The sequence below is a fragment of the Trichechus manatus genome, unplaced genomic scaffold (assembly GCF_000243295.1).
Source record: "Trichechus manatus latirostris isolate Lorelei unplaced genomic scaffold, TriManLat1.0 scaffold00063, whole genome shotgun sequence".
Lineage (NCBI taxonomy): Eukaryota > Metazoa > Chordata > Mammalia > Sirenia > Trichechidae > Trichechus > Trichechus manatus.
The window spans coordinates 8,435,345-8,460,785 of record NW_004443999.1 but is presented as its reverse complement, the minus strand read 5'-3'; the positions used below and the strand labels follow the sequence as shown (position 1 = coordinate 8,460,785).

Below are 25,441 nucleotides of genomic sequence, written 5' to 3'. Positions count from 1 at the left end.
ATTACGACATGTGGTGAAATAATATTTTGCAGGCAAAGGGAAGGGGAGGGTCTTACCATGACCCTTAAACTCAAAACCTAGATGTGACCACCAAAAGCACCTAAGTCTTAGGCTACGTCCCGTCTTCCACACCCTTGACTATGCTCTAGGCACACACGGATGCTGGAGACCCAGGGTCTGGTCCAGCATGGCCTCTGACCTGCTGATCTTTCCCTCTCTAATCCCAGGATTCCCTATCCTTACAATAAGTGGTAAGAATAGTCTCTAAGGTCCCTCCAAGCTCTGTGACACTGAATTCTGCATGTGTGATAGGGAACCTCGCTATAAGCCATAAATATAAGAGGGGTAAGAGAATACTAAGGAGTTCTGGTGGCACAGTGGTTAAGCACTTGGATGTTAACGAAAAGGTTGATGGTTTGAACCCACCAGCTGCTCCGTGGGAGAAAAGACCTGGCGATCTGCTCCCGTAAAGATTACAGCCTAGGAAACCCCATGAGGTGGTTCTGCTCCGTCATACCGGGGTCTCTGTGAGTCGGAATCCACTTGACGGCACACAACAACAACAACAAAGGAATTCTGATCAACTGAGTTACCTTCAAGTACAGGTAATGTGCCAAACAATACCACCACCGTGAAGATGATTCACTCTATGAAAAGGCACATTCAAAACTCACCCACGGTTGCCTTGAGTACCATTTGACAGAGCTCACTGATAAAAGACACAGGCAACTGGAGAAATTAATGTTTTTTTTAAATAGCTGCCTCTGTCTTAGTTTATTTTCCACCAATGCAGAGATTCTGCAGCTGGGTAGGGGTGGGTGCACTGGGGGAGACACAACTGACAACGGAAGAAGCAAGAAAAATTCTAGAGGCTCAATAAGCAAACACCTTTCAGAAACTCATTCTGGTGTTAATACAGGTCTGGGGGGTATTTTTGTACCTAAATAATTAAACAAAAGTTATAAAGCACTGCATGAACTTTTAGGCAATGGCATATCGAATTTAATAAACAAATGTAAAAATAGAAGTTTAAAAAAAAAATCGAGAGTAATAATACAATTACAGCTAAATTTAGTCTTGGTACCCCAATTTAAAATAAAAAAAGGGCTACGTTTAAGCCGTAGTATAGGTGTTAGGCTGGCAGGGCAACAACTACCTTCTTAAATTAGTCTCCCATCCTCTTCCACTTGCCTCTAGCACATCACACTGCTGAAATCTAGGTAACATGGTATATCATCACAGTCATTGGTACCTCTGCTTGGTGGATTATGTGGGACAGCTAAGACGTGTGTCACGGAGCTGGATGGAAATTTGCTATCATCAACAGGAATGACCTCATTATACAGGTGATAAAACAGTGGCCTAGAGAGGAATACTACCTTGATTAGGGTTACCTAGCCAATCCGTATTGGTACCAGGCAACTCATCCATCTCCCACACACGAGTCAACAACTCCCTACAAATATCTGTCCTTCAAAGCTTGACCTGTGGAGACTTCTAATAGCATGAATTCGTGTTTTCTTAATACTTTGTATTCTTTGACTTGCTTAATGGGTCAACCTACTAACCCTTTTTGCTCTTCCCTAGCCCCCTCTATTTAACTCACTCCTCCCCTCAAAAAACAAAGTAGAAGAGAAATATTAAAGATGTGACACGCTTGGAACAGAGGCCAAGGGGACAGAGGTCTTTACTGTTCTAGACTCCCTGAGTTCTATTTCCTGTCCATTTTTCTATAGATAAAACTGGGAGAATTAAGTCTGAGGGCCAAGAATAAAAGTGAATCACAACTCTAAAATTATTTTCTTTTATCTGGGAGCATTTCGTAAATATGAAGCACTGAGGAATCCATGATCAAAGTGCAGAAGAGAGGTTTACTTTCTCTCATTACTGCTCTTCACTATTTTCTGCTTTGCAGATAATTACAGAGCTGACATGTGCCTTCTTCAGCTACTGTCGTCGATAATTGAGGTAGTGACTTTCTAACACACAGAGCACACACCAGCTTCAAACAACTCCCTTTGCCCCAGCTCTCTGTTCCAGGCTGCCTCCCCTTTGCTTTGTCTCACTGGCGGAGTTCCAACTTGGTATCTCCAGTAATGGCCGACAAGGCCCAGCAGGGCATGGAATTAATCCAGGTGCCCAATATTTGGTAGTGGGCTGAGAAGGAGCTGCAGAGGCCAGATTCAAGATGCCAAAGTGCCTCTAATGCTGCATGATCCACGCCCAAGTGAGGCCACTGAGAAGTGGGGACACTCTGACCCTCTCGTCTTTCTGGCAGGCTTCGTTGGCCCAGGGAATTTAGAGCTGCAAGTAAGGGACAGCCTGGGACGGCTTAGGACAGCCACTCCTAAGAACATAAAAGCAAGGTTTACATTGCAAACACCAATATCCACTGGTAACTGCACCAACAGGCATCTAGAATATCAGCAAGGCATGGTTATTCAGCAACACCAATTACTAGGTCTACAGTATGTCCTTTTTAAACAAACACACACACACAAAACACGAAATAGGATATAATTTAAATAATTTCCTGGCAATCATGAGAGATGACACTAATTTAGTTCTGTTGTCTTGAATCTATAGGGAGCCCTGGTAGAACACAGGTTAAGTGCTTGGCTGCTAACTGGAAGGTTGGCAGTTTGAACCTACCAGCAGTTTTTCAGGAGAAAGATGTGGCAGTCTGCTTCCATAAGGATTACAGCCGAAACTCTGTGGGGCAGTTCTACTCTGTCCTATAGGGTCGCTATGAGTCAGAATTAACTCGATGGCAGTAGGTTTGGTCTTGAATCTATGCCATCAAATTCCTCATTATTCTCTAAAATATCTATCTATTCTGGGAGATGAGTGAGCAAAAATGTTAGACATGAAATTTTTTTCTAGGTATTTTATTCATAATTGCTGAAACTCAACAGGGACCTGATTATTAAGTTAAAAGTATTTTATGGAAACATAGCAATTTAGTTGCTACCAAAAGAAACCAAACTCATTGTCATGGAGTTGATCCCGGCTCACAGCAACCCTACAGGACAGAGTACAACTGCCTCATAGGGTTTCCAAGGAGCGGCTGGTGTATTCGAAGTGCCGATCTTCTGGCTAGCAGGCGAGCTCTTAACCACTGCACCACCAGGGCTCCTACTTGCTACCAGAGTGGGAAATACAAGAAGCCAAAAATAAAATGGAGTTTATTTCTCTTTTGGAATAAGGACCAGACCAAAAAATGACTTAGAAAGGAAGGAGAGTTTCATTCAGTGTGGTGATCTTTGTAGGACAGAATCAAGTCAGATGGATAAACTAAGTAGCTTGCTAATACAAATTTTAAAAATGATTATAAAAAATTACTTCAACTTAATTCCTATGATTCCAAATTTTGGATCCTTTTCCTAACTACATTAAATATTCTTGGTATATTAGGTACGTAGAACTAGAGAGAAACATCCTTAGAAAAGGAAAAAAAACCTTGAATGAAAAATCAACAAAGTAAAGCTAGTAGGTTTGGGAATTTATTCCCCTGCATGCCACCCCCACACCCAGAAGAATTAGCTGAGGAAAAGGGAATCCAGAATCACACATTTTTGATCTAAGAAAGGGAACTCTGGTCTGATCCTCACGTGTACTGTCCAACATGGCAGCCACTTGCCACATGTAGCTTTTTAAATTTAAATTAAATTAAATTAAAAATGCAGTTCCTTAGTCACATAGCCATATTTCAAGTGCTCAACTGTCACATGTGTCCGCTGTACAGGATAGTGCTGCTAAGTAATGTGAGGGAAAGACTTGCTTCACTGTGTAATTTTTTTCTAAGAGGATCCCACACCTATGATCAAATGTACATGAGAGCACCTCCTATCCTAGGCTCCAGGGCCTTGCCCATTCAGAAGATGCTGGTTGGGTTCTTTCACCACATGGAAGATAAAAGATGCATCTTCATTCCTCTCCTTTTCCTTCCTTTGTGGTCTACCTTACTGACTACAGTCGGCTCCAAAAGGCCAGTCAATTTTCAGTACGGACACTGTGGCATTCCCTGGAAGGGAATCTTTGGGCATATGCAAAATTGGGAGGCTCTATTCCTCAGTTGGCTCAGCTCACGTAAAAGTACTCAGTCCTCTCTAGACGTTCATGTTCCACCCTCTTTAATCTGGTGGTTTCTATTCTAGCCTCGAGTCCTGGCACCACTTCCTTTGAAAGCTTACCCTTGTCTCTATCCAAAATCCAAGGCTAAGTTACTCCCTCTACTAACCTGGTCTCTGAACTAGAACATTCTTTTACTTTCTGGGAACCCTGTCCAACCTTCCAAAACCAATCTCTACTCAATCACTCAAACAGGGGCTTATTGGTGCAAATTGTTTAAAATTTCACTTATGCCTCTTACAGAATATTAGTAAATAATTTGCCTTGGCTAGGATGTGGTTTTTATGTTACAGAAAAGCGGGGGGGGGGGGGTACACCCACAAAAAGATTTCTAAAATTATACGGAGATTACCGCTTCATATGTCAGCTTCAGAATGAAGGGCATATACAGAAGAATTACTGATATGGAAATATGGGAAGTCTTTCTTTGCAAATGTTGAGATAGCCATGTCCTCTCAATGTGACTTTCAAAGAACAATCAGGTTTCTCATGGCTTATGGAATCAGACTCATAAAGAAGCACCACATGTCACCTCAGGCACCCACCTTGGAGCTTCAGGTTTTTATATAGAAACAAACAAAAATACTTTAATATTATTTTAGCTTCAAATCGTTTGAAAGGAAACTCACTTGAAACCTTTCTTTCTTAATAGCTCCCCTGAGTAAACATGAGGAAACTGCTTGCAATCAGATTCCTTCATAACATATCTTCAAAGCTTGTTTAATATATGGTTTTTCTTGGCATTTAACATATATATGGTAACAGCCATGATTTCAATGCAGAACTAGGCATACACTAAGTGGTTTAAGTCATTGTAGTTTATGGGCTATTTACGCCACTCGTTCACATGGAGCATTAAAAAAAAATTACAAAATGCCCTTGTAAGGTAGAAACATTTGATGTATAGTCTCTTAGCAGCTACTTGACTTACATTACTTTGTGCTGCCCAGGGAAGAAGGGCCAGGAGGAGGGGATGGGACAATCTGGAAAACTGAAGCTGGAATATGAGATGATCCACCTTTCACCAAGGCCTCCAGGTGTTGTCTGCACCTTCTAAGTTGCCTATGGAGCATGCAGTTACTAGTCAACAGCCCCAACTGTTTTGCTGCTCATCTGAGCAGAGAGAAATGGTAGCAACCTCACACATGCTAATGCAGGACATTTTCTGAAGCTAGGGTGGCTGCCTCCAGCTGACAAGTTCACTCAGCATGAAGACTGTCTTTTGTTCTTATGCCAACTAAGAAGCTATAACCCCAAATCTAGCTTGTATGTACAGTTATCTCCCAAGAGAACAGCATGTACACTTGTAGACAAAGGGAACAAATGTCTGATTAGACCCAAAGGATGAATTTAGAAGCAAAGATGTGACAGTGACAAGAAGGAGGGGTCTGCTAGAAGAGATGGCTGTTTTGTAAGGTGTGACATAAAAGGTAGATAGGAGAAGAGAAAGGAGCTGGTGATGTTGACAGGAAGGCTAAGCCGATTCAGATACACTCAACTTGAGTTTCACCACTAAACTAGTCATTACCCCTGTGAAAGGCCCACAGGAACTATGGTTAAATCACACTCTCTTCATTGCAGTCCTCCCCATTCTGTTGGAAGAAACACCAGTCTAAAAACACACCCCAGTGCAGACAATCATAAATTGCTCCTCATGGTACCCATCCTTACCGGAAGATGACTCAGGGGCACGTCCACCTGTCCCAGGAAGTCGTCTCTTGTCTGTTAAGAAGAGAGTAAGGAGTTAATTTTCCATTTATTCACTGAGTGTGGTATTTCTTAAAAATGTTGCATTACAAATAAAGACAAAGGTCCAGGGACTGACTCTAGCGTGCAGTGCGGATGGTTCAAAGGCAGAAGGCCAAGATCTAAGCTGTCACCTAAGACCAGTAAACCCAAGACCTTGTGAGATGATTTTTAGCTTTCTACTACCAAACTGAATGCCAGTGAATCATTCCTTGGAGCTGGGGACAGTGCCATCAGTCAGGGGGAGGGACACTTGTCATGTAGGGCTTGGAGGAGAACTGGAACCAGTTTAAAGAAATGCTGGGAATATTTTAACAAATATGTATTGATTAAGTGCCATAAACTAAAGAGCTTGCCGAGAGTCTAGTGAAAGAATATACAGCCTAAACCAAAACCTGTTGCTGTTGAGTTGATTCTGACTCATACAGACCCTATAGCCTAGTTATCAATAAATATTATAGATTACATATCATAAGAAAAAACTGGCCCCAAAATTTTCAATCAAGTATATTGCTTCACAATTCAAGTTCAAGGATTAGCTACTAGTTGATTTTTGGACTTGCTAGAAAAGGACATCACGTTTGGTAGAACCCAAAAAACCAAACCCGTTGCCATGGAGTTGATTCCGACTCATAGCAACCCTATAGGACAGAGTAGAACTGCGCCGTAGGGTTTCCAAGGAACGGCTGGTGGATTTGGATTGCCAACCTTTTGGTTAGCAGCCAAGCTCTTTACTAACTGTGCCACCAGGGCTCCATGCTTGGTAGAAGTTCAGCAAAAACGAGGGAAACCTCCACAAGATGGATTGACACAACAGCTATAACAATGGGCTAAAATTGTAGGGATGGTGCAAGACTGGGCAATGTTTCATTCTGTTATACACAAGGTCACCGTAAGTCAGTGCCGACTCAATGGCAATTAACAACAACAAATTTTTGAACATACTGTGCCCTCCCTTTCTCCATCTGCCATACAGCGTATGTCTTTCGGGCTCAAAAGGAACTCAAATGGAATTCATTTGGAGAAACACATAAGTTCCTTTTCAGACTCTGAGACACACGTAGGATGCCATAACTCAGGTTCACGGTCACTGGTCTGGACCATAAGGTGTCTGGCAGGTTGGGCTTACACTATATCCTGCCATTACACTGCCTGTGTCACCCTCAGACCTTTAGATGACCTGAGGTACAAACTGGAACACGAAGACTTCTGCTACCCTCATACAAAAATATTTAGTTGCTTCCATCACACCTGAAATGCATAAACACTGGAAGTTCTTTAGACATAATCAGACCAGTCCCAAAGCTTGCTTGAGGAGAAGCCAGAAAAAGAATCCAGACCTCCTAGTTCTGAATCTTGAGTTCCTATTTTCGCTCATTACTGGTTTACCAAGAACTTTTCTAATTTACAAAAACTACTTTTCAAGTGTACTTGAAGAACTTTCTCTTCTTCCATTTAAAAAGCAGCAGCAGATAAGTATGAACCAGATTTGTTAAATGATTTGCTCCAGGCTTAGGAATTTCCTTTTAGACAATTTTAAAAATTTGATTAACTAGGAAGTCATCTGTTTTCTTCTAAAAGATGCATGAAAAGAGAATGAAAAATCAAAGTTACCCCTGGTCAGGTGTGCAGGAAAATTAGCCTAGCCCCAATCCTCTTGAGGAGATTTTCAATTCTTTTATTTTCTCAGCTAAATCTCCTGCAACCCAACATGGAGACACCTCATTTAGCACAGGCTCAGGAGGGAAGTGACAATAAATAATGTAAATCTTAACAAAGGAAGCAGTCAGCAGGCACCCCAGGAAATGCAGACATCTTCACTGTCCAGTTCACAGACTTATCTCCATTCCCCCATGGATTCACACTGATGACAGCTACACAGCATGTAGGGAGCGTTCCTGTTCTCAGTTTGGTTGATTTAGTTAAAATTATAAAGCTAGATGCCACTTTGATAACTAAGGTGAGCCTGACCCAAGCCATGGTCTTTTCAATCGTCTCATATACATGTGAAATTTGGACGATGAAAAAGAAAGAAGAACTGATGCATTCAAGTTGTGGTGTAGATGAAGAATACAGAATATACCATGGACCGCCAGAGAATGAACAAATCAGTCTTCGAAGAAATACAACCAGAATGCTCCTTAGAAGCAGGATGGTGAGACTTTGGCTCGCTTACTTTGAACACATCATCAGGAAAGACCAATTGCTAGAAAAGGACATCACGGTTGGTAAAGTGGAGGGTCAGCGGAGGCGAGGGAGGCCCTCAGTGAGATGGACTGACACAGTGGCCAAAACAATGGACTCAAACATACCAATGATCATGAAGATGGTGCAGGACCAGGCAACGGTTTGTTCTGTTACACGTAAGGTTGCTGTGAGCTGGAGCTGACTTGATGGCAACTAACAACCACGTAAAGCTAGCGCAAACGTCAGTGAACAAAAGGGGGATGAGAATGGTCACACAACTTGAAGAATGTAATCAATGTCACTGAATTGTACACGTAGAAATCACTGAGATGGTGTACGTTCTACTGCGTGTATTCTCAACAACAACAAAAAATAAAATCAATTACATGGAAATTCGTTGAATGCCTGAGGCAAAGGGAGTCCCAGTTGCTCCAGGTATCTACTCAACAGGGGATGAGATGTACTTTATGTCCTCTGCCTCTAGGTTGGTGGAGACAGCTCCAGAACACTAAGTCCTCCCCCCTCCTCCAAATACAAACATACTGTAGGTGAGGGGTCACATGAGCGCCACAGGACTTGCAGTAGGAGCACACGATAATCTGAACTGGTGACCCAGTAAACTCATCGTTATTTCCTTCGGGCATGTGGTCACCCATACACAGACTGCCAGGTCCTAAAAATACAGAGATGAGGGGACCCTTCTCTCCTAAGGAAAGAATCTAACTAGGCTTGCTGAAAAACAATACAAGCCATTCACATACAGCATTTGACATTTTCTAATAGTCACATATAAAAAGAAAAAACAGGTGAAATTAATTTTAATAATGTATTTTATTTAACTCAATATTTCTAAAATATTAACATTTCAACATGCAATCAATGTAAAAAATATTACTAAAATATTTTACATTCTTTTCACACTAAGTCTTTGAAATCTGGTGCGTGTTTATATTTACAGCTCATCTCAATTTGGACTTAGCTACATTTCAAGTGCCCCGTGGCCACAGGTGGCTTGTGTCTTCACAGCTCTCTAGAGACAGTTATTGCATAACAAAGTAGCTGCTCTACACAGAGGTATGAACAGATCCTTGCAGGAATGCAAAGGAGGAAGTGACTGATTCTGCCAAGGGTCAAGGATGACTTTGTGAAGGCCAATCTTTCAAGCAGGGTCATGAATTAGGAGTTTGTCAGGAGGATGGATGAAGGAAGAAAGGGACTGATACATGCTATAGATTGAACTGTTTCCCCACAAAAGTTTATGTTGAAGTCCTAATCTCTGGTACCTGTGAACATGACCTTGTTTGGAAATAGCGTCTTTGAAGATGTTATCAGTTAACATGAGGTCATATTGGAGTAGGTTGGGTCCTAATCCCGTACTGGTCCTTCTCCAATAAAAGGAAAGGAGACACAGAGGGAAGACGGCCATGTGAAGATGGTGGCAGAGACTGGCACAATCTATGAGCTAACGAATGCCAAGGATCATCAGTCATCACTCAGAAGAAACTAACATGGCTGATACTCTGATTTTGGACTCCTAACCTCGAATTTGTGGCACTTTGTTATAGTAGTCCAAGGAAACCAACACAACACGCAAGCAGAACATTAGGCTTCAGCTGTGAAGTACTAAAGAGAAGGGCCTGTTGGGAGTGGTTGGAAGGTCTCTGTAACTGAAGACCTGGCCAGTGTTGGGAAGGGGTGCAGTGGGAAAGGCAAGATGGGGGCCGGTCTGAAGGGCCCCATGGTCTTGCTTATGTGAGAGAACACTATCCTAGGGGAAGAGAAGAGATATGGGAATTAAACAAGAAAAAACTGGCTAGGTTTGCATTTTAGAAAGATCTTCTGAGAGCTGCAGGGAGAATTTATTGCAGGGGGAAGACTGGAGGAGAAAGGGCATTTAGGAGAGTATTAAGTTGTTCAGATGAGGTATCCTGAGGGTCTGGCCATGCAGGAAAATGGAAGGCTCGGTATTCATTCAGAGGTGTTCAGCTCACTGCCTCCTCCTTGTCAGTAGGGAGTTTGTTCACTGTGTGATGAGGGAATAAATATGGTAACAGATGTGACATCCTTAATACAGGGCCCATCAGTATTACTCAGTAACCAAAGTTATTGATAATGACAGCAGCCAACAGCAGCCACAACAGCAACGTCACTGATGAATAATGATGTAAACTAAATGTTGAAGATGCTGGAAGAAAACGCCCACATCAGGAAAAGGTGCGGCCAGGTCTCTGCTGTTGACCACCTGAGATTCCACAGCTAGCTGTCCCATCCAGGGCAGGGGGGACTTGTCTGTAGACTGCAGAGTATCCTTAGTCTTCACTGCTTGTCATCCTGATGTTCATTCAACACGTTTATTTTCCTGTTAGTAAAGAGGTTTCCCCTTTGGTCCAGATGTGCTCGGTCACACAGATCCAGGGCAACTGACTGAAATCTGAGATTTTGTAATTTTTTAGAGGAAGGAAGAGCCATAGCTTGCCACCTTTATGGGTTCTGGGTATGGCCCAGCATCAGTTATCTTTTACATCTGCTACGAAGCTGCTGAGCTGCACAAAAGCTTGTAGGCAAAAGGCCGCTGACAGTTCTTCTTTGCAAAAAATGCAAGTATAGAAAAATCTTAGGCATTACTGTCATTCTCTTATTTATTTCCTATATTGCCTGCTTGTAAAAGAAATGCAAAATTTATTTGCTGAAGAAATGAAAAGATTTGAATCAATATATTCTGCTAGAAATAAGGTAAACATTCACGTATATTCTACTTCTTACAAAGCAAACTGATCTGAATTGAACTTCAAAGTTAATTTAAAAGGAGAATGCGTCACTGGTTCTTTTAATGACAGTATTATTTCATTTTGCTTTTATGGTACAATTGTTTTAATTTCTTAGGCTTTTTGGGTAATTGGTAATTGTCTTATTTCTTCCTTGAAGTTTTAAAAATCAAGTTTTCTGCAAGCAATTTTAAAAATATATCAAACGTATAAGTGGAAAACAAAAAAAAGGTAGTAAAGATCCTTCTAGATTCTGTAGTTTCTCTTTGAACCTAGCTAGTAAAAGATCTTTATAAACTAAAATAACAAAGGACAGACACCCTTAGCAGCCAATGCACTGTCAAGGAATGATCTGAATACTGGGGAAAAGTGAACCGAAATATACCATGGATTCAATGTCATTTCTATACCTCTATTTAATTAACGTGCTTATTGCTAAAAGCTCTTTCTCATGCATTCCAGGGCATTTGAAATGAGCAGTTTATCTTGCCTGGCTGGCCAACAGTCTCCATGTGTGGGATGTTGTACTCAAGCAAGCAACAACAGATTACATGGTAATATAAATGTGGAAGTCTGGTTCTTGGAATTTTAATGACCAGAAGACTCGGAACCAAAGTTATATAGGTTTATGCAGGACACTAACTAGATTTTTCATAAAGGTTCCATTAAAACAGTCTTAACCTGAGTATTGGCCACCTAGGTAAATCCTTACCAGTGTCCTTGCTCCGTTTCTAGCCAGGTGACCTCCATTAAAATTTGCTGGGGGAAAAGTGCCAGTCATACTTAAGCGAGAATTTCAAGACTACAATAATAAGCTAACATGTAGCTCCCCTATCATGTGTCAGACATTCTTCTAAGAAGGTTAGGAAATATGCCCATGGTCACAGAGCTAGTAAAGAGCAGCTGGAATGTGAACCCAGGCAGTCTGGCTCCAGAGTCCATACTCTTAACCACTATAATGGAGATTCTGTAACTTCATATAGCAGGGTCTTAAGGAGAAACATGAACAGGCTCTCCCTGCAGAAAATCCCAGTCCCCACTCCACACTGCCTCAGCGGTTACACTTGCCAGATGTAGTCCTTGCAATCTGGAAACTACTAAAGAACATAAACTTAGCAATATCTGCCACGTGCATATTCTTGCATATGCCCTTCTTTCCTTATCTTTATTTTAATATAAACATGAGATGAGCAAATTCAAGCTTGTAAGAGAAGAAAAATGGAGCTGAATAGTTTCATTTTTTTTTACACGTTCCACCACCCCTCATACCTTTTAAAGCAGAGTACCTCAAACCGGAGCATGCACATTCCTGCGGGTAAACAAAGACTTTCCAAGGGACATGGGTGTGCACAATTTTAAAGGAATCATTTTCTAGATACTCAACGTCCATATCAACTCTTCCCTAAAGCTGATCTGCCTGAGAACAGTGTCAGCTTTCTGCAGCCTCTCCTAATTTATCTCTCTCCTTTCTAAATCACATCCTCCTTCTCCTGCTTTCCAGAGAAGTATACTTCTTACCCATCCTGAATCTTACCATGGGGCACTGTGCTAGGTATGAAACCTCTGGAACACTAACTGAAGGAATGATTTGAGAATGCACAGCTCCTGAGGGAGCAAAGAGGTGAGAGAAAGTGAAAGAGACAGTGTCTTATTTCATCAAGGTGACAATCTCATGGAAGGACTCTGTCTTCCACATCTACCATCTACCTGTCCATCTAATTTTATTGTTTATTTGATTTAAAAAATGATGTCAGACTTTTTCTAACAGAAAGTAAGTCTGATATAGCTGACTGTTTAACAGTAAGGACAGGTTTTGCTAATTCATATTTATGGCAGATATTTTCCATAAAATGATTGAGCTAAATCTGCAACCCCAAGACTATAAAAAATCCAAACTACTGAATATTGTATGAAATATATTTAAAGCACATATGCAATATTCAATATGCTGGAAATTATATTGTTTGCAACTACTGGACTAATAAACTATTGAGCTACTAATAAATTTTAGCTATCAACCAAGATAAATGTGGGAGAAGGAATAGTTTATGAAAATTCTTTAGGAGGTTCACTAGCAAAAATGTTTGGAGACTACTGTGTTAAAGTATACAATCTATCATAAAGTCAGGCTGTTAACTAGGTTGCTATTACAAAGTTTTCCTCAAATCTCATTAAGTATTTAAAGCTTCCTCAACCCAGGGTACAGGATTTTTAGATGGCAACAACGGAAAAGAAAAACCTTTTCTTTCCACATACAATATTGATGAGAAAAATAGTCTGGACAGGGAACTTCAAAGCTTTGTGGAAAATTAAGCAAGTGATAGCATGTATCTCAAGAGGAAGCCATTTAAAAGAGAAACTTACGTTAAACTGATTTAAGATTCTAGCAAGTGCTAATTTAAGACTAGAGTAGAGGCCTTTTTCCACTCCTACCATCCACCTGGGACAGGTTGAGAAACAAGGCATCCAACTCATTCTTCTTCTTGTCTCTTTATAGCAGAATAACACCAAAAGGTACCTGAGTAACGTCTTCCTGAGCAGAATGAGCAGGACTGAAAGGTGGAGTTAACTAGGGGTTCTCAGCCCTGGCTGGATATTAGAATCACCTGGAAAGTTCTAGAAACACTGGTGCACAGCCCTCACCTCAGACCAATTCAATTTCTGATGGAGGGCCTGACCTGTGTGCTCTTTAGATGCTTCACAGCTTATTCTAATTTTTTAGCCAGGGTTGAAAACCACTGAGTAAACCTCCTGTCTTCCTTGTTCACAAGAGAAACCATAATTACCTGTTAAACAGGTAGAACTACAGTGATTAGCAAATTGATATTAAACTGCAATCTCTGAAAGTATAAAACAGTCCATTCCCATCATCCCTCATTTGTGCCTCTGCTATTCTCATAAATGAAAAATAGCTGGACCAATTTACCCATGCAGGTAAAAATAACTGCCTGGGCAAGGAATGTGGGCAGGATGCGGGAGGGAGTGCATTTTTGGCCACCCCTGTTGGGAACCCTAGTTCTTCGGCCTGATAAGCCTGAGATATTAATAGGACTAAGACTCACAGGTGCATAGACAAAGCACAGGGATTTCATTGGCCAGGGCCAAGAGCTATCTGCCTGCCACTCTAATACTGGGTCTAGAAAGACAAATCCCATTTCAAAATAGAATCAAAGCACGTGATCCCTGGGAGGGGCCACAAAAGTCATTTAGTGCTATAAACACTGGAGATTCCTATCTCCATCCATCCTACCTAGTTCTGAACATCTTCAGTGATGCGGAGCTCACTACCTACTGGGATCCTAGAAAGGGTATAGGTTTGGCTGCATATATGCGTAGTTTAAAATCTTATGTCTTAGAATTAGCTGAATAACCAAAGTTACTCACCACCAAATGTCAATCTTCTCATTCATAAAATGAAGATAAAAACAAGTTTCCTTGTACAGTCATTGAGTATTAGATGAGACAAATAAATTCAATAAATCCTAGTCCCAACCCCTTTTTTTCTATTAGCATTTTGGGCTGGATAATTCTTTGAGGTGGGGACTGTCTTATGCACTGTAGAATGTTTAGCAGCAGCTCTGGCCTCTACCCACTAGAGGGAGAAGCCACTCCTGCCCCAAACTGTGACAACCAAAAATGTCTTCAGATATTGTCAAATGTCGTTCGGGGGGCAAAACTGCCCCTACTTGGAAGCCACTGTCCTAACTTCACTCCCCTCTCCTCTTCTCTGAAGGGGTTCATTCCCATCTTTGGTCAATTCTGTAAGAATGTCCTGGTGATCTGTTGTTCATTTTTCTCTAACTCCCACCCCCTTGAAGCACCAGGGAACAAGGAAGAGTAGTTTAAGCTTCCATTAATTACAAAGTAGCAGAGCTGGGATTTGAACCAGGGTCTCTGATGTCAATGCTTAAACATTTGTTTCTACAATACTATGCTATTTCTTGGTGGCTAATCTCTGCTCGGTTAAGCACTTGGCTGCTAGCTAAAAGGTTGACAGTTTGAACCCACTCAGTAGCTCCTGCGGGGAAAGAACTGGTGATCTGCTCCCAAAAAGGTTACAATTTAGAAAACTCAGTGGGGTAGTTCTACTCTGTCACATGGGGTTTGCTATGAGTTGAAATCAACTTAAGAGCACCTAACAACAATGACTTCTCTACTAGGAGTCCCTGAGTGGTGTAAATAGTTAACATGCTTGTCTGCTAACCGAAAGATTGGCTGTTTGAGTCCACCCAGAGGCACCTTGGAAGAAAGGTCTGGAGATCTACTTCTGAAAAATCAGTCATTGGAAACCCTATGGAGTACAGCTCTACTATGATACACATGGTGTTACCAAGAGTCAGGGTTGACTCCATAACAACTGGGAATCTCTCTACTATGGGATGGCTTCAAATTACTTATTTGAAGAAATTTATCACGTCCTTAAGGAGCCTTGGTGGTGCAGTGGTTGAGCGCTTGGCTGCTAACTGAAAGGTCAGTGGTTGAACCCACCAGCCTTTTTGCAGGAGAAAGATATGGCAGTCAACATCTGTAAAGATTACAGCCTTGGAAACCCTATGGGGCAGTTCTACTTTGTCCTATAGGGTTGCTATGAGTTCAGAATCAACAGCAATGGGTTTTTTGGTTTATCATGTCATTATATTCTACAGCTGGTCCTCTACCGCCTGAATATTTTTTTAAAAGGGAGATTTGAAAGCAAAGCTACATACACCAGACTATTTCCTAGTTAACTGGTAAAGTGAGAGCATGGCATAGACTTCTTGAGAAGCCAAGACAGAAGGCTGAGATCCTTGCCTGACTGAATTTGTTTAAAATCAACAGCAAGAGCTACACAGCTATCAGGAAGAAACTGAAGCTCTAGAGAAAAAACAGTGCCAGAACAAGGGACCATGCTCTACAGGGCTGTACCTAGGAGCACTCAGTGGGACTGGCACCCAGGAACGTGGGAGAGAATCTGAGTGTACTCTAAGCAAACATTACAGAAAGAGAAAAATGCTCCAAACGTTCTGTTCAATGACAAGCCAAAAGTCTTCAACAATCAAACCACCAAAGACAACGTATACTGTGTATACTGTTTGAGCCAGCATACCAGGCTTCAAAATTTTAGTCAGCACTTAAGCTTCAAAACACAAGGCATATCTGGGAGAGGAAAGTTAACCACTTGTGACTTTTCCCAAGAATCATCGGTGCCTACAGCTCAGATGGCCATGGCAAGACGTGGACCTACATCCATGCCATCTGTAGAAGCCCCCAGTGCTGAGACCAAAGGGAGGCAAATGACATGCCGAGAGCAGGGTTGTCCCAGCCTGAGAATGAGTGTCTCCCTAAATTTTGCACCCTAGATACCCTCCTTGCCTCATTCTTGTCCCAGCTCTGAACCCCACATTTGTTGCACTGTATGCCCTACACTGATGACTCAAAGATGGAAGAGACAAGGAAGTATCTTTGAGAAGGACACAGTCTAGATGCTTATGTTCTAAATTACTAGGATGGATCTGAATGCACCAGGGAATGAGCCCTCTCAGGCCTTGGAGACAGAGCCTTGGGTGTTGACCCTGGCTTGAGAAGTGACTAGCTGTGTGACCTTGGGCATCAAGCTTTCCCAGGACTGGGTTCATCTGAAAAATGAGGCTAGGATCACCTGTACTTCCCATTTCATAGACTGTTACAGACCCCAGATAACAGTATAACATGAAGGCTTTTAAAAATATAACGTGCAAGTTACTACTGAATGCTATTAAGCAACTGGAGGTGAATATTTTAAATTGACTATTGAGAAACCGGAGGAGACTAGGGGAGGTCCCTTCCAATACTGGCTAACTGGAAAGCAAACAGCTATTTTCAGACACCAGGTGGTCCAGTTCATCTGCTCTCCAATCAAAGAACTTCTTTTATATTTCAAGAGCTCAGCACATCGTTTGAGAAACCCTATTGTATCCTGTGAGGGAAAACATATGAGAGAGCTTCAAATGTTTAAGAGTAATTCTATAAAGTTAATTACCCCTTAAAAATAAATGTATGATGAAATTTAAGGACCCAAACGTAAAACTAAATAGGACTAAAAAAGCTTGGTCCAACTAATGCTTAAAATGGGAACACTCTTTTGGGATTTTAGAAATGGTCTCCCTCACCCCATACTTTTTAAAAAGACACATCTGGTGTGAGGCTGTTTATCAACCTATAAACAAGTTGCACTGAAGAGTCCATTTATGTGTATGTTAGTTGTTTGGAACATTAAACCTATAATCCTGAAGAAAACTGTACCATAAATAGTAATGAAATCCTGAGGCTAGACTAACAAAAGGGTATGGACTCTATAAGGCAACTGAGGCACGCAGCAGCACTAACCCTGGGATGTCAATTTCACTCTACCATCACACGGGGGTTCTTAGCTAATATCCGACCAGCTGGGGCAACAAGAGGGCATGAGAGTCCTCATCAACGCTCTCACACTGTCACCCCTCCACCTGCACACTGGGGGCATCTCTGTATGTCACTTGCTCACCAGGAACTGCAGGGCAGGGGGCAGTGACTCCAACACAGAGGCAAGTCATCCCTGGGGCTGGGCTTGGAGCCCATGCAGTTTCTTTGCTGTGTTAAATGTTAATGAGAATTCTGCATTGAATGCCATGACACTTCCAAGGCTTAACTTAATATAAGAGAGATAGCTTCCCTATAAAACTCTTTGAGTATACTTGTACTCCAATGTTCACTGCAGCTCAACTAGTAGCAACCAAAAGGTGTAAACAACCCAAAAGTCCATTAGCAGATTAATGGATAAACAAAATGTGGTATATCCATACAATGGAATATTATTCCACCATAAAGAGAAATAAAGTCCTGATACATGCTATGACATGGATGAAACTTGAAAAGATTATGCTAAGCAAAGTAAGTCGGGTACAAGATTAAAAATATTGTATGCTCCTATTCAGATGAAAATATCTAGAATAGGCAAATACATAGGGATGGAAAGCAGATTAATGGTTACCAGGGTCTGAAGGGAGAAGGGAATGGGGAGTTAGTGCTCAGTGGATACTGAGTTTCTGTTTGGGGTGATGAAAAGTTTTGGAAATAGATGTAGATATATATAAATAAAAACTATCTATCTATGTATCTATATATATATATACATCTGAAGCCCTGGTGGCATAGTGGTTAAGAGCTTGGCTGCTAACCAAAAGGTCAGCAGTTCAAATCCACCAGCCACTCCTCGGAAACCCTATGGGGCAGTTGTACTCTGTCCTACAGGGTTGATACGATTCAGAATCGACTCAATGGCAATGGGTTTTATATGTATATGTGTATATATATATATTTAAATCTTTGAGTAAAACTAAGGCTTCAGGAATGACCGCCATGTTTTTACCTTGTAACTCATAGACACCAGCTTAGAAGGCACAGGCTGGCACACGATCGCAAGGACCCAGATAGAACTGCTCAGCTGCTCTCTCTGTGCCCCTGAGCAAGCTCCCTAACCTCTCTGAGCATCACTAAGTACGAATAACAGTATATAATATATAGTATAGTATATAATCCAATGATAATGCATTATTATCTGAATCATAAAAATAATAGATGGGAATATATTATTAATATCACTAATACTATTAATATTATATTAATGTTACTAATATATATTATATAATGTATAGTATATGATAGTATATAATAATAGTATACAATCCATTGATAATGCATTATTATCTGAGTTGTGAAAATAATACATACAAAACTAGCACAAGACACTGAATATGGGAGATGTCTGACAAGTAAATTAAATTAAATTTTCGTTATTCTCCGGTGTACTTCCCTGGAAAGAAAACTAGAGAGTCACTAATTGGAGACTGTACTGTGAACAGGTCTATGTGCTTACGACATAAACAAAATGTATATACAAAAAGGGCACATGAAAAATATAATTACACGCCTATGAAATTCTTAACCTTCCCATTGATCAAAGCACCCAATTTTATAAACACTGTCTTCTAACGGCCACATTCATGGGCCCAATATTTATTACTGGTACACCAGAGGTCAGCCTACTGCAACAGCTGTGTGGCCCAAAAACTCTCTGTTGAACAGATTATATTTAAAACTTAAATGAGTTTCAAATTCTCCTTCTTTTATCTATTTCCTCATTTGAGCTCTCTTTCCAGAGTTTAAAGGAAAGAGTACTGAAGGAGTTATGGAAACATGAGTCCTCATCTCCCTAACTCACCACGGAGCCCACGGAGAACCACCGACACTTTCTGTGCCTTATTATCTTCACTTCTAAGATATGGGGGTTAAGATGAAGAAATACGAAGGTTCTCCATACATGTACACTGTCAGAAATCATGAGACAAAACTTTGCTATGGTATAAGTTTCCCTTGCTCTTAGTGTCAATTCTGGGCAAAATATTCACCCAAAAAATCCCTGTGGTGATCTATAAATCGAACAACATGCACCTATTTTCAATTAGAAACTGAGGGGAAAACCTAACAAAGTAGATGGAGTCACACATAGTGAAAACCTTGCCCGCCAGGCTGCACACTTAATCACCTTGGCACCCTGGCACCTAACAGAGCCTGGCATATACTGGAATTCAGTAATATTTATTTAACTGAACTGAGCTCAGACTGTTCTGACTACTATCTCAAAAACAAACAAACAAAAAATGACAAGCACAACTTCTACAGATAGAATTCCCCTTTTTCCTCATTCCTGGATGATTCTGAGGACTGATCACCTGGAAAAGGTAGCACTGAGGAAGCATGACTCTGTAGTCTGACTCTGGCTCTAGTCTCAGCCTTGCACTGGATAGAGACTTGCTGCAGTTACTTAAACTCTCTGAGCTTTGGTTTCCTCATCTTCAAAGTGGGGATGATAACAACATTGAGAGGTTGCTGTGAGAATGAGGGATAACTCTTTTGGAAAAACCTGGGGGAGGACTGGTGCACATGGAAGGTGCTCACTGGATGTGAGGTTGTATTAAACCCAAGGAGCACTGGGGGTGCAATGGTTGGCTGCTAACTGAAAGGTTGGTGGTTTGAACCTACCCAGTGGCTCGAGAGGAGAAAGACCTGGTGATCCATTCCCATAAAGATTACAGCCTAGAAAGCCCTGTGGGGCAGTTCTACTCTGTCATATGGGGTTGCTATGAGTCAAAAATCAACTCAATGGCATCTACTAACAACAACAATCTTTTTTAAGGGTATAAAATGCACTAAAATGTCTATGTAAGCTGGAGGTAGTAACCCTGCTAAATATGTTCATATGACACAATTAATTTTAAGCTATAAATCAAAGTAACAACAATTCGCATATATGAGGCAATTCTGTGCCCAGCACTATTCTAAGTACTTCACACAACTTATCTCACTTAACCATCAAAAACACCATGACATTGAGATTATATCTGTGTTACAGATGAGCAAATGAAAGCACAGAAAGGTTAAGCAATGTGCCCAAGGTCACAGAGTTGACTCACAACACATACGGTTTCTAACAGTCACGTAGACTTGGATGCCTACTACATTCAAAGTAAACACTGCAGTTCTTCAGTGTTTTTCTTTTTGCTAGATAAAAATCTTACCCAGAAACTATAGCACATCCGTGTCCATTCTTTGGGAACTAGTCCACGGGACTTCTGGCAGATGACCATTTAACTACACATCAAGGATTAATTACAAATTTGAGCCCTACTTTGGATACAATCTCAAGAATAACTGAATAACTGAGAAGAGTTTACTATAAGACTCTTATAAACACCAGAGAGCCTTTTCTAAACACTCTACTTCTCCAAATCCCAATGTGTTTCCAAACAGGGCCAGGGTGGGGAGGAGATTCCTTGGCTATTTATTTATGAATATAACCTCTTTACAGCTGTTTCAGGCCCTATCTGTAAAAGCTGACAATATGTGGTTAAATGGATTCAATCATCCACAGAGAATAATTTGGGGCATCTGAAAGCCACAGTAATGGCGACAAGCTTCTGAGTCAAGCTTTCAAACAGAAATCAAAACGCATTAAATTTATGCAAAAGTACTGACAAAATGCTTTTGGTTCATTAGTACACACTGTATTTCTCTTTTTAGGCGTCAGTCTGTCAAAAAAAAAAAAAAAATCTCGGTGTCTAGCAGACAAGAAACATATCAAAGTTATTCCTATCAGTCAAGCTCAGTCATTTCACCGCTCTCCCTGTACAGGGGACTGCAGACAAAGGTGGCACTGGAACAAAAGCCCTGATGTGGAACCTTCCCAAATCGCTTATCGTGCAGGGTGCAGACGGTGTGCGAACAATTAGCAGCTTTGTGTGGGAGGAATCCTCTTTTTCAATGCTGAAATTCAAGTAAGAATTTTAATAGAGTAGAATCATCAACTCCAAATGATTAATTATTGTTCAAGCAAGACCAAACTGTGTTCAACCATATGCCTTCTTCAACCTTATTACGTAAAGAGAGGTGTGTGTATGTAAATGTACATATTACAGTTTACTATCTGGAAGGCAGCTGTCATCAATTAAATGTAATGGCTAAGTAATCCTCAGTCACCTACGAATCATGGTTAGCTATAGTCAACAACTTAACCAATAATTTAACTTTGCTTTATATTGGGAGAAACATGCTATACTGTAATTCAAGAAGTGAAGGAGAGGAGAACGTAGGGGAGACATTGTCATATAAAATGTAATTCAGAAGCCTGGTCTATATTAACGGCAAAATGGTATCCTAAGACACAAATTTGTCATCATATGCTTGTTGGAAGGGACCAGATACAACAGTGTTGTCTACCTGGAGCTCAAGAAAGCCAATGAACTTCCCCAGCCCACAAACTCTCCCACAAAACAACATTTTTTAAGGAAAAAAGGGGAGAGAAAAGGAAAAGATAAATTTTAAGGCAAAACTTCTAAAAACTTCACATACCTTCACTCATTTAATCATCCCAATAACCCAGAGGTTATACCAGTATCTACCATTATTAGCCCTATTTTGAAGATCAGAAGAGTGTGGTTTAGAAAAGTTAAGTAACTTGCCCAAATCACAAAGTAAGTAGGGATAATCCCGTAGTGGTAGATCCAGGATTCAACCTCAGGTTTGTCATGTCTTTCTCTATTGTCATTGTATCTTTAGCTAAGATAACTACGGTCCCAGAGATAAACTGAACATGAGGCAGCCCTGGACTACTCAATAGTATGAATATTACAATTCACAGAAATTTAGGTTCCCTTAAGTATATACAGAGTCCCTGAGTGGTACAAATGGTTAACAAGTTCAGCTACTAACCAAAAGATTGGAAGTTTGAGTCTACCCCAAGGCGTCCTGGAAAAAAGTCTGGTGATCAACTTCAGAAAAACCAGTCACCAAAAACCCTTTGGAGCACAGTTCTACTCTGATACACATCAGGTTGCCATGAGTTGGAGTGGACTCGGTGGCAAATGGTTTTAAAAAATATACAGAAAAAAAATTATACTAGATTTTATACTTAGTTTATACTAAGATATGTAACATAGGGTCTCCATGAGTTGGAGTAGACTCGATGACAACTGGTTTTAAAAAATATATAGAAAAAAAAACATACTAGGTTTATACTTAGTTTATACTAAGAAACGTGACATTCTTGTAGGCAGACTGAACTAGCATAAATTTAAGTTACCCCCCAAATGATATAACGTGATACTGTAACAGACTGATCTATTTTAAATTTGTTTCCTAGATTTTATTCTTACTCTACATCACTGATCTAGGTGGTCTAACCATACTCGTTTGCACAGAACCGTTATCTTTAAAGTTGTTTTCCTTCAAGAATCTGAATTGCTATTTTCTTGGTGAAAGAGATGGAAGAATAAACAATGGCACTATGAAAGCACAACAGGAAAGAATACTAGACACAAAAAGATCCACTTGCTCTTGGGAGAAGACCAAGAGACAGTGACAAATGTATGGAATGGGAAAGAGTCAAGTGGTGGGTTGGATGTGATCATCGAAGCCTGTCCTGGGTGAAAGGTTTGGGTACGCAGAACAAAACATGCTGAGGCAGAGCGGGCTCAGGGGCTCGGATACGCACTGCTGGAGCCACTCTCTGGCTGTCAAGATCTAACGTGACTTTTTTCTTATGACTCATTTTACATGTACGTGTCTTCTCTTTCAGCAAAATTGCAAGTGTCCTCAGGGCAGGCACAGTTTTATATATCTTTGTATCTCCCACAGTGCTTAGCAACAGCACCAACCCATAGTATGTTCTCAATAATCACCCAACGCAATTAACTTCAGGGTAAAATGACTCCCGCAGGACAGAACCTGGATTCTTTGGCTCTCCCTGTAAGCCTCTTCAGTTGCTGAGAATACGCTGGAGTAGGCTGAATATCGGCCCCCAAGGATATTAATCCTAATCCCTGGAGACTATAAATGTTACTTTTGATTGAAAAAGTATTTGCAGATGCGAATAAACTAAGGATTCTGAGATGGGGAGATTATTCTGGTTTATCCAAGGTGGGCACTTAGGTGCTACCTGGAAAATCCAGGGTCATTTTTAAGACAGATGGAGAAGAGATTTGACACAGCATTGGAAGAGTCAGGGTGACCATGGAGGCAGAGACTGGGGTGATGCAGCCATAAACCCAGGAATGCCTGCAGCCCCCAGGAGCTGGAAGAAGCAAGGAACAGACTGTCACCTGACACCTTGATTTCAGCCCAGTGACAGAGATTTAGGATTTCTAGCATCATGCTTGGTAAACCAGAGTGTCAGTGAAAAACAGGAAGACCTTCAAGGAGATGGATTGATCCAGTGGCTTCAACAATGGGCTCAGATATTGAGGATGGTGCAGGACCGGGCGGCGTTTCGTTCTGTTGTACACAGAGTCACTATGAGTCAGAACTGACCCGATGGCACCTAACAAAAACAGCCTCCAGAACTGTGAGAGAATAAATGTCTGTTGTTGTAAGCCACCAAGTTTGGGGTAACACCAGGCCAAGGAAGCACGTGCAAAGACCAATCCAAAAATACGTTCGAGGAAGAGAACTAGAGATCTGGAGCTGCCACCCACATGGATCAACCAGGATACTTTTGCTGTGAATCAGAGAGAGACTGAACAGCATGGGAGCAATCCTGCTCTAACGCAAAGATTCTCCTGACAAATGGTGTGGTGAGGCGCTACACAAACCTGGACGCCAACAAGAAAAAATGCTATTCATAAAGTGAACTCAGCTCCAGCAGGAAAGCTCAGAAGACCACCTGAAGGTTTGCCCCCAAATTATCCCACAGTTGACTCATGCCTCTGTCCTGGTTGCACACAGTAATATTTCCATTATGCTGCCCAGACCCTTTTGGTCTGTGCTGACACACCAGACGTAGCTTTCTTCTGGAAAAACAAATAAGACAAGCAAAAATGGAACTTGTTTAGTTATCTAAATTAAACAAGAAACTATAGCCAGAAGGCGCTGGGAAGTGGAATCCTTCAGCTTACTTTTGAGAAAGAGAAGCAAGCAAGCAGAAAGTATGGTGTGCATTCCCATAATATTGATTGATTTTTAGATATCCTATGTGCTGCCGTGAAAGGTCAGTATAAAGAACAAAATGAGTGTTTGTGGCACTGATGACAAACGGCATATGAAAAACTTCCTAAACTCAAAATCTTCTTACTCAGAGTAAGTAGAAGATTTTATAAAACAAACAGGAGATTTCATAAAATAGACAAACCACAAGAACCCATTACGGCACACCAGAAAGTATAAGTCAAAGGCAGTAAGATGTTTTACGACTAGATTTCGTTAATTGAAACTTTAAATAAATCACAGCATTAATAAAAAAGCAATTTATTATTACATGACCATAGCACACGACACATATACAGGCAGTCCCTGGGTTATGTACATTTGCCCTCACTTTGAAACAACTGAACCAACCCCTACTTGCAACAAATTCTTCATCACAATCACCTTCACCTGCTGCATGTCCAGCTCTTAAATCACTGAAAAGGCTTTGAGCCTTAAGAACTGTATGCACCTGTTCCGACTCACCTACAAATTCTTAAAGACACACTCAGGAACAGATCTTGTTTGTAACCTGGGGACTGCCTATATTCTTAAGAAGAGCTTTATTGCATACAACCTGGGTTATTAAAATTACTTTGCCTTTTAATACCACTGAAGCACACTAAAATTATCCCCTATGTAACATATCCCTATTCCAAAGGGAGATTTATTACTATTTTAAAAGATAATTTGTTTGTTAAATTAAAAACCAGCCAGACTGGTGCACTGACTACACTGGCTCTGACCTTGCCAAGAATACAACAAGCTATTTCTCATCTTAGCTTCATAAAATAATTTTATTAAGACACATGATCCAACTAGTCAACAAACAGTCCAAGGATGCAATTATTCCCCAGCTGAAAAACAAATCCATTCATGGCAAGTAACCAGGTAATCATCAATCAGTTTTGCTTGATGAAATACAATTTTTCTTGTCTTGCTTGAGAAGTTTCTCTGAACCACTGGTCTTAAACTGCTTGACGTCACCCAGTTGGATACGAAAACCACTGGTCTTAAACTGCTTGACGTCACCCAGTTGGATACGAAAAAAAAAAAAAAAAAACACAGAAAAATGATTTTGAGAGAAAAATGTTACTTTA

General features: G+C 40.8%; 1 protein-coding gene across 7 annotated transcripts in view; it reads right to left on the bottom strand.

The window, feature by feature from the left end:
- The window catches only part of NEDD4L (NEDD4 like E3 ubiquitin protein ligase), a 379,907-nt gene that overhangs the window by 79,688 nt on the left and 274,778 nt on the right, over window positions 1-25,441 (bottom strand). For 6 of the 7 annotated variants that reach the window (XM_004379262.3, XM_004379263.2, XM_023733989.1 and 3 more), the window contains one exon: window positions 5,803-5,853. In XM_004379262.3, the coding sequence (XP_004379319.1) occupies window positions 5,803-5,853 (51 nt within the window). Of the gene's footprint in view, window positions 1-5,802; window positions 5,854-25,441 lie in introns of those variants that run through there. The other variant, XM_023733993.1, reaches the window with a different exon arrangement.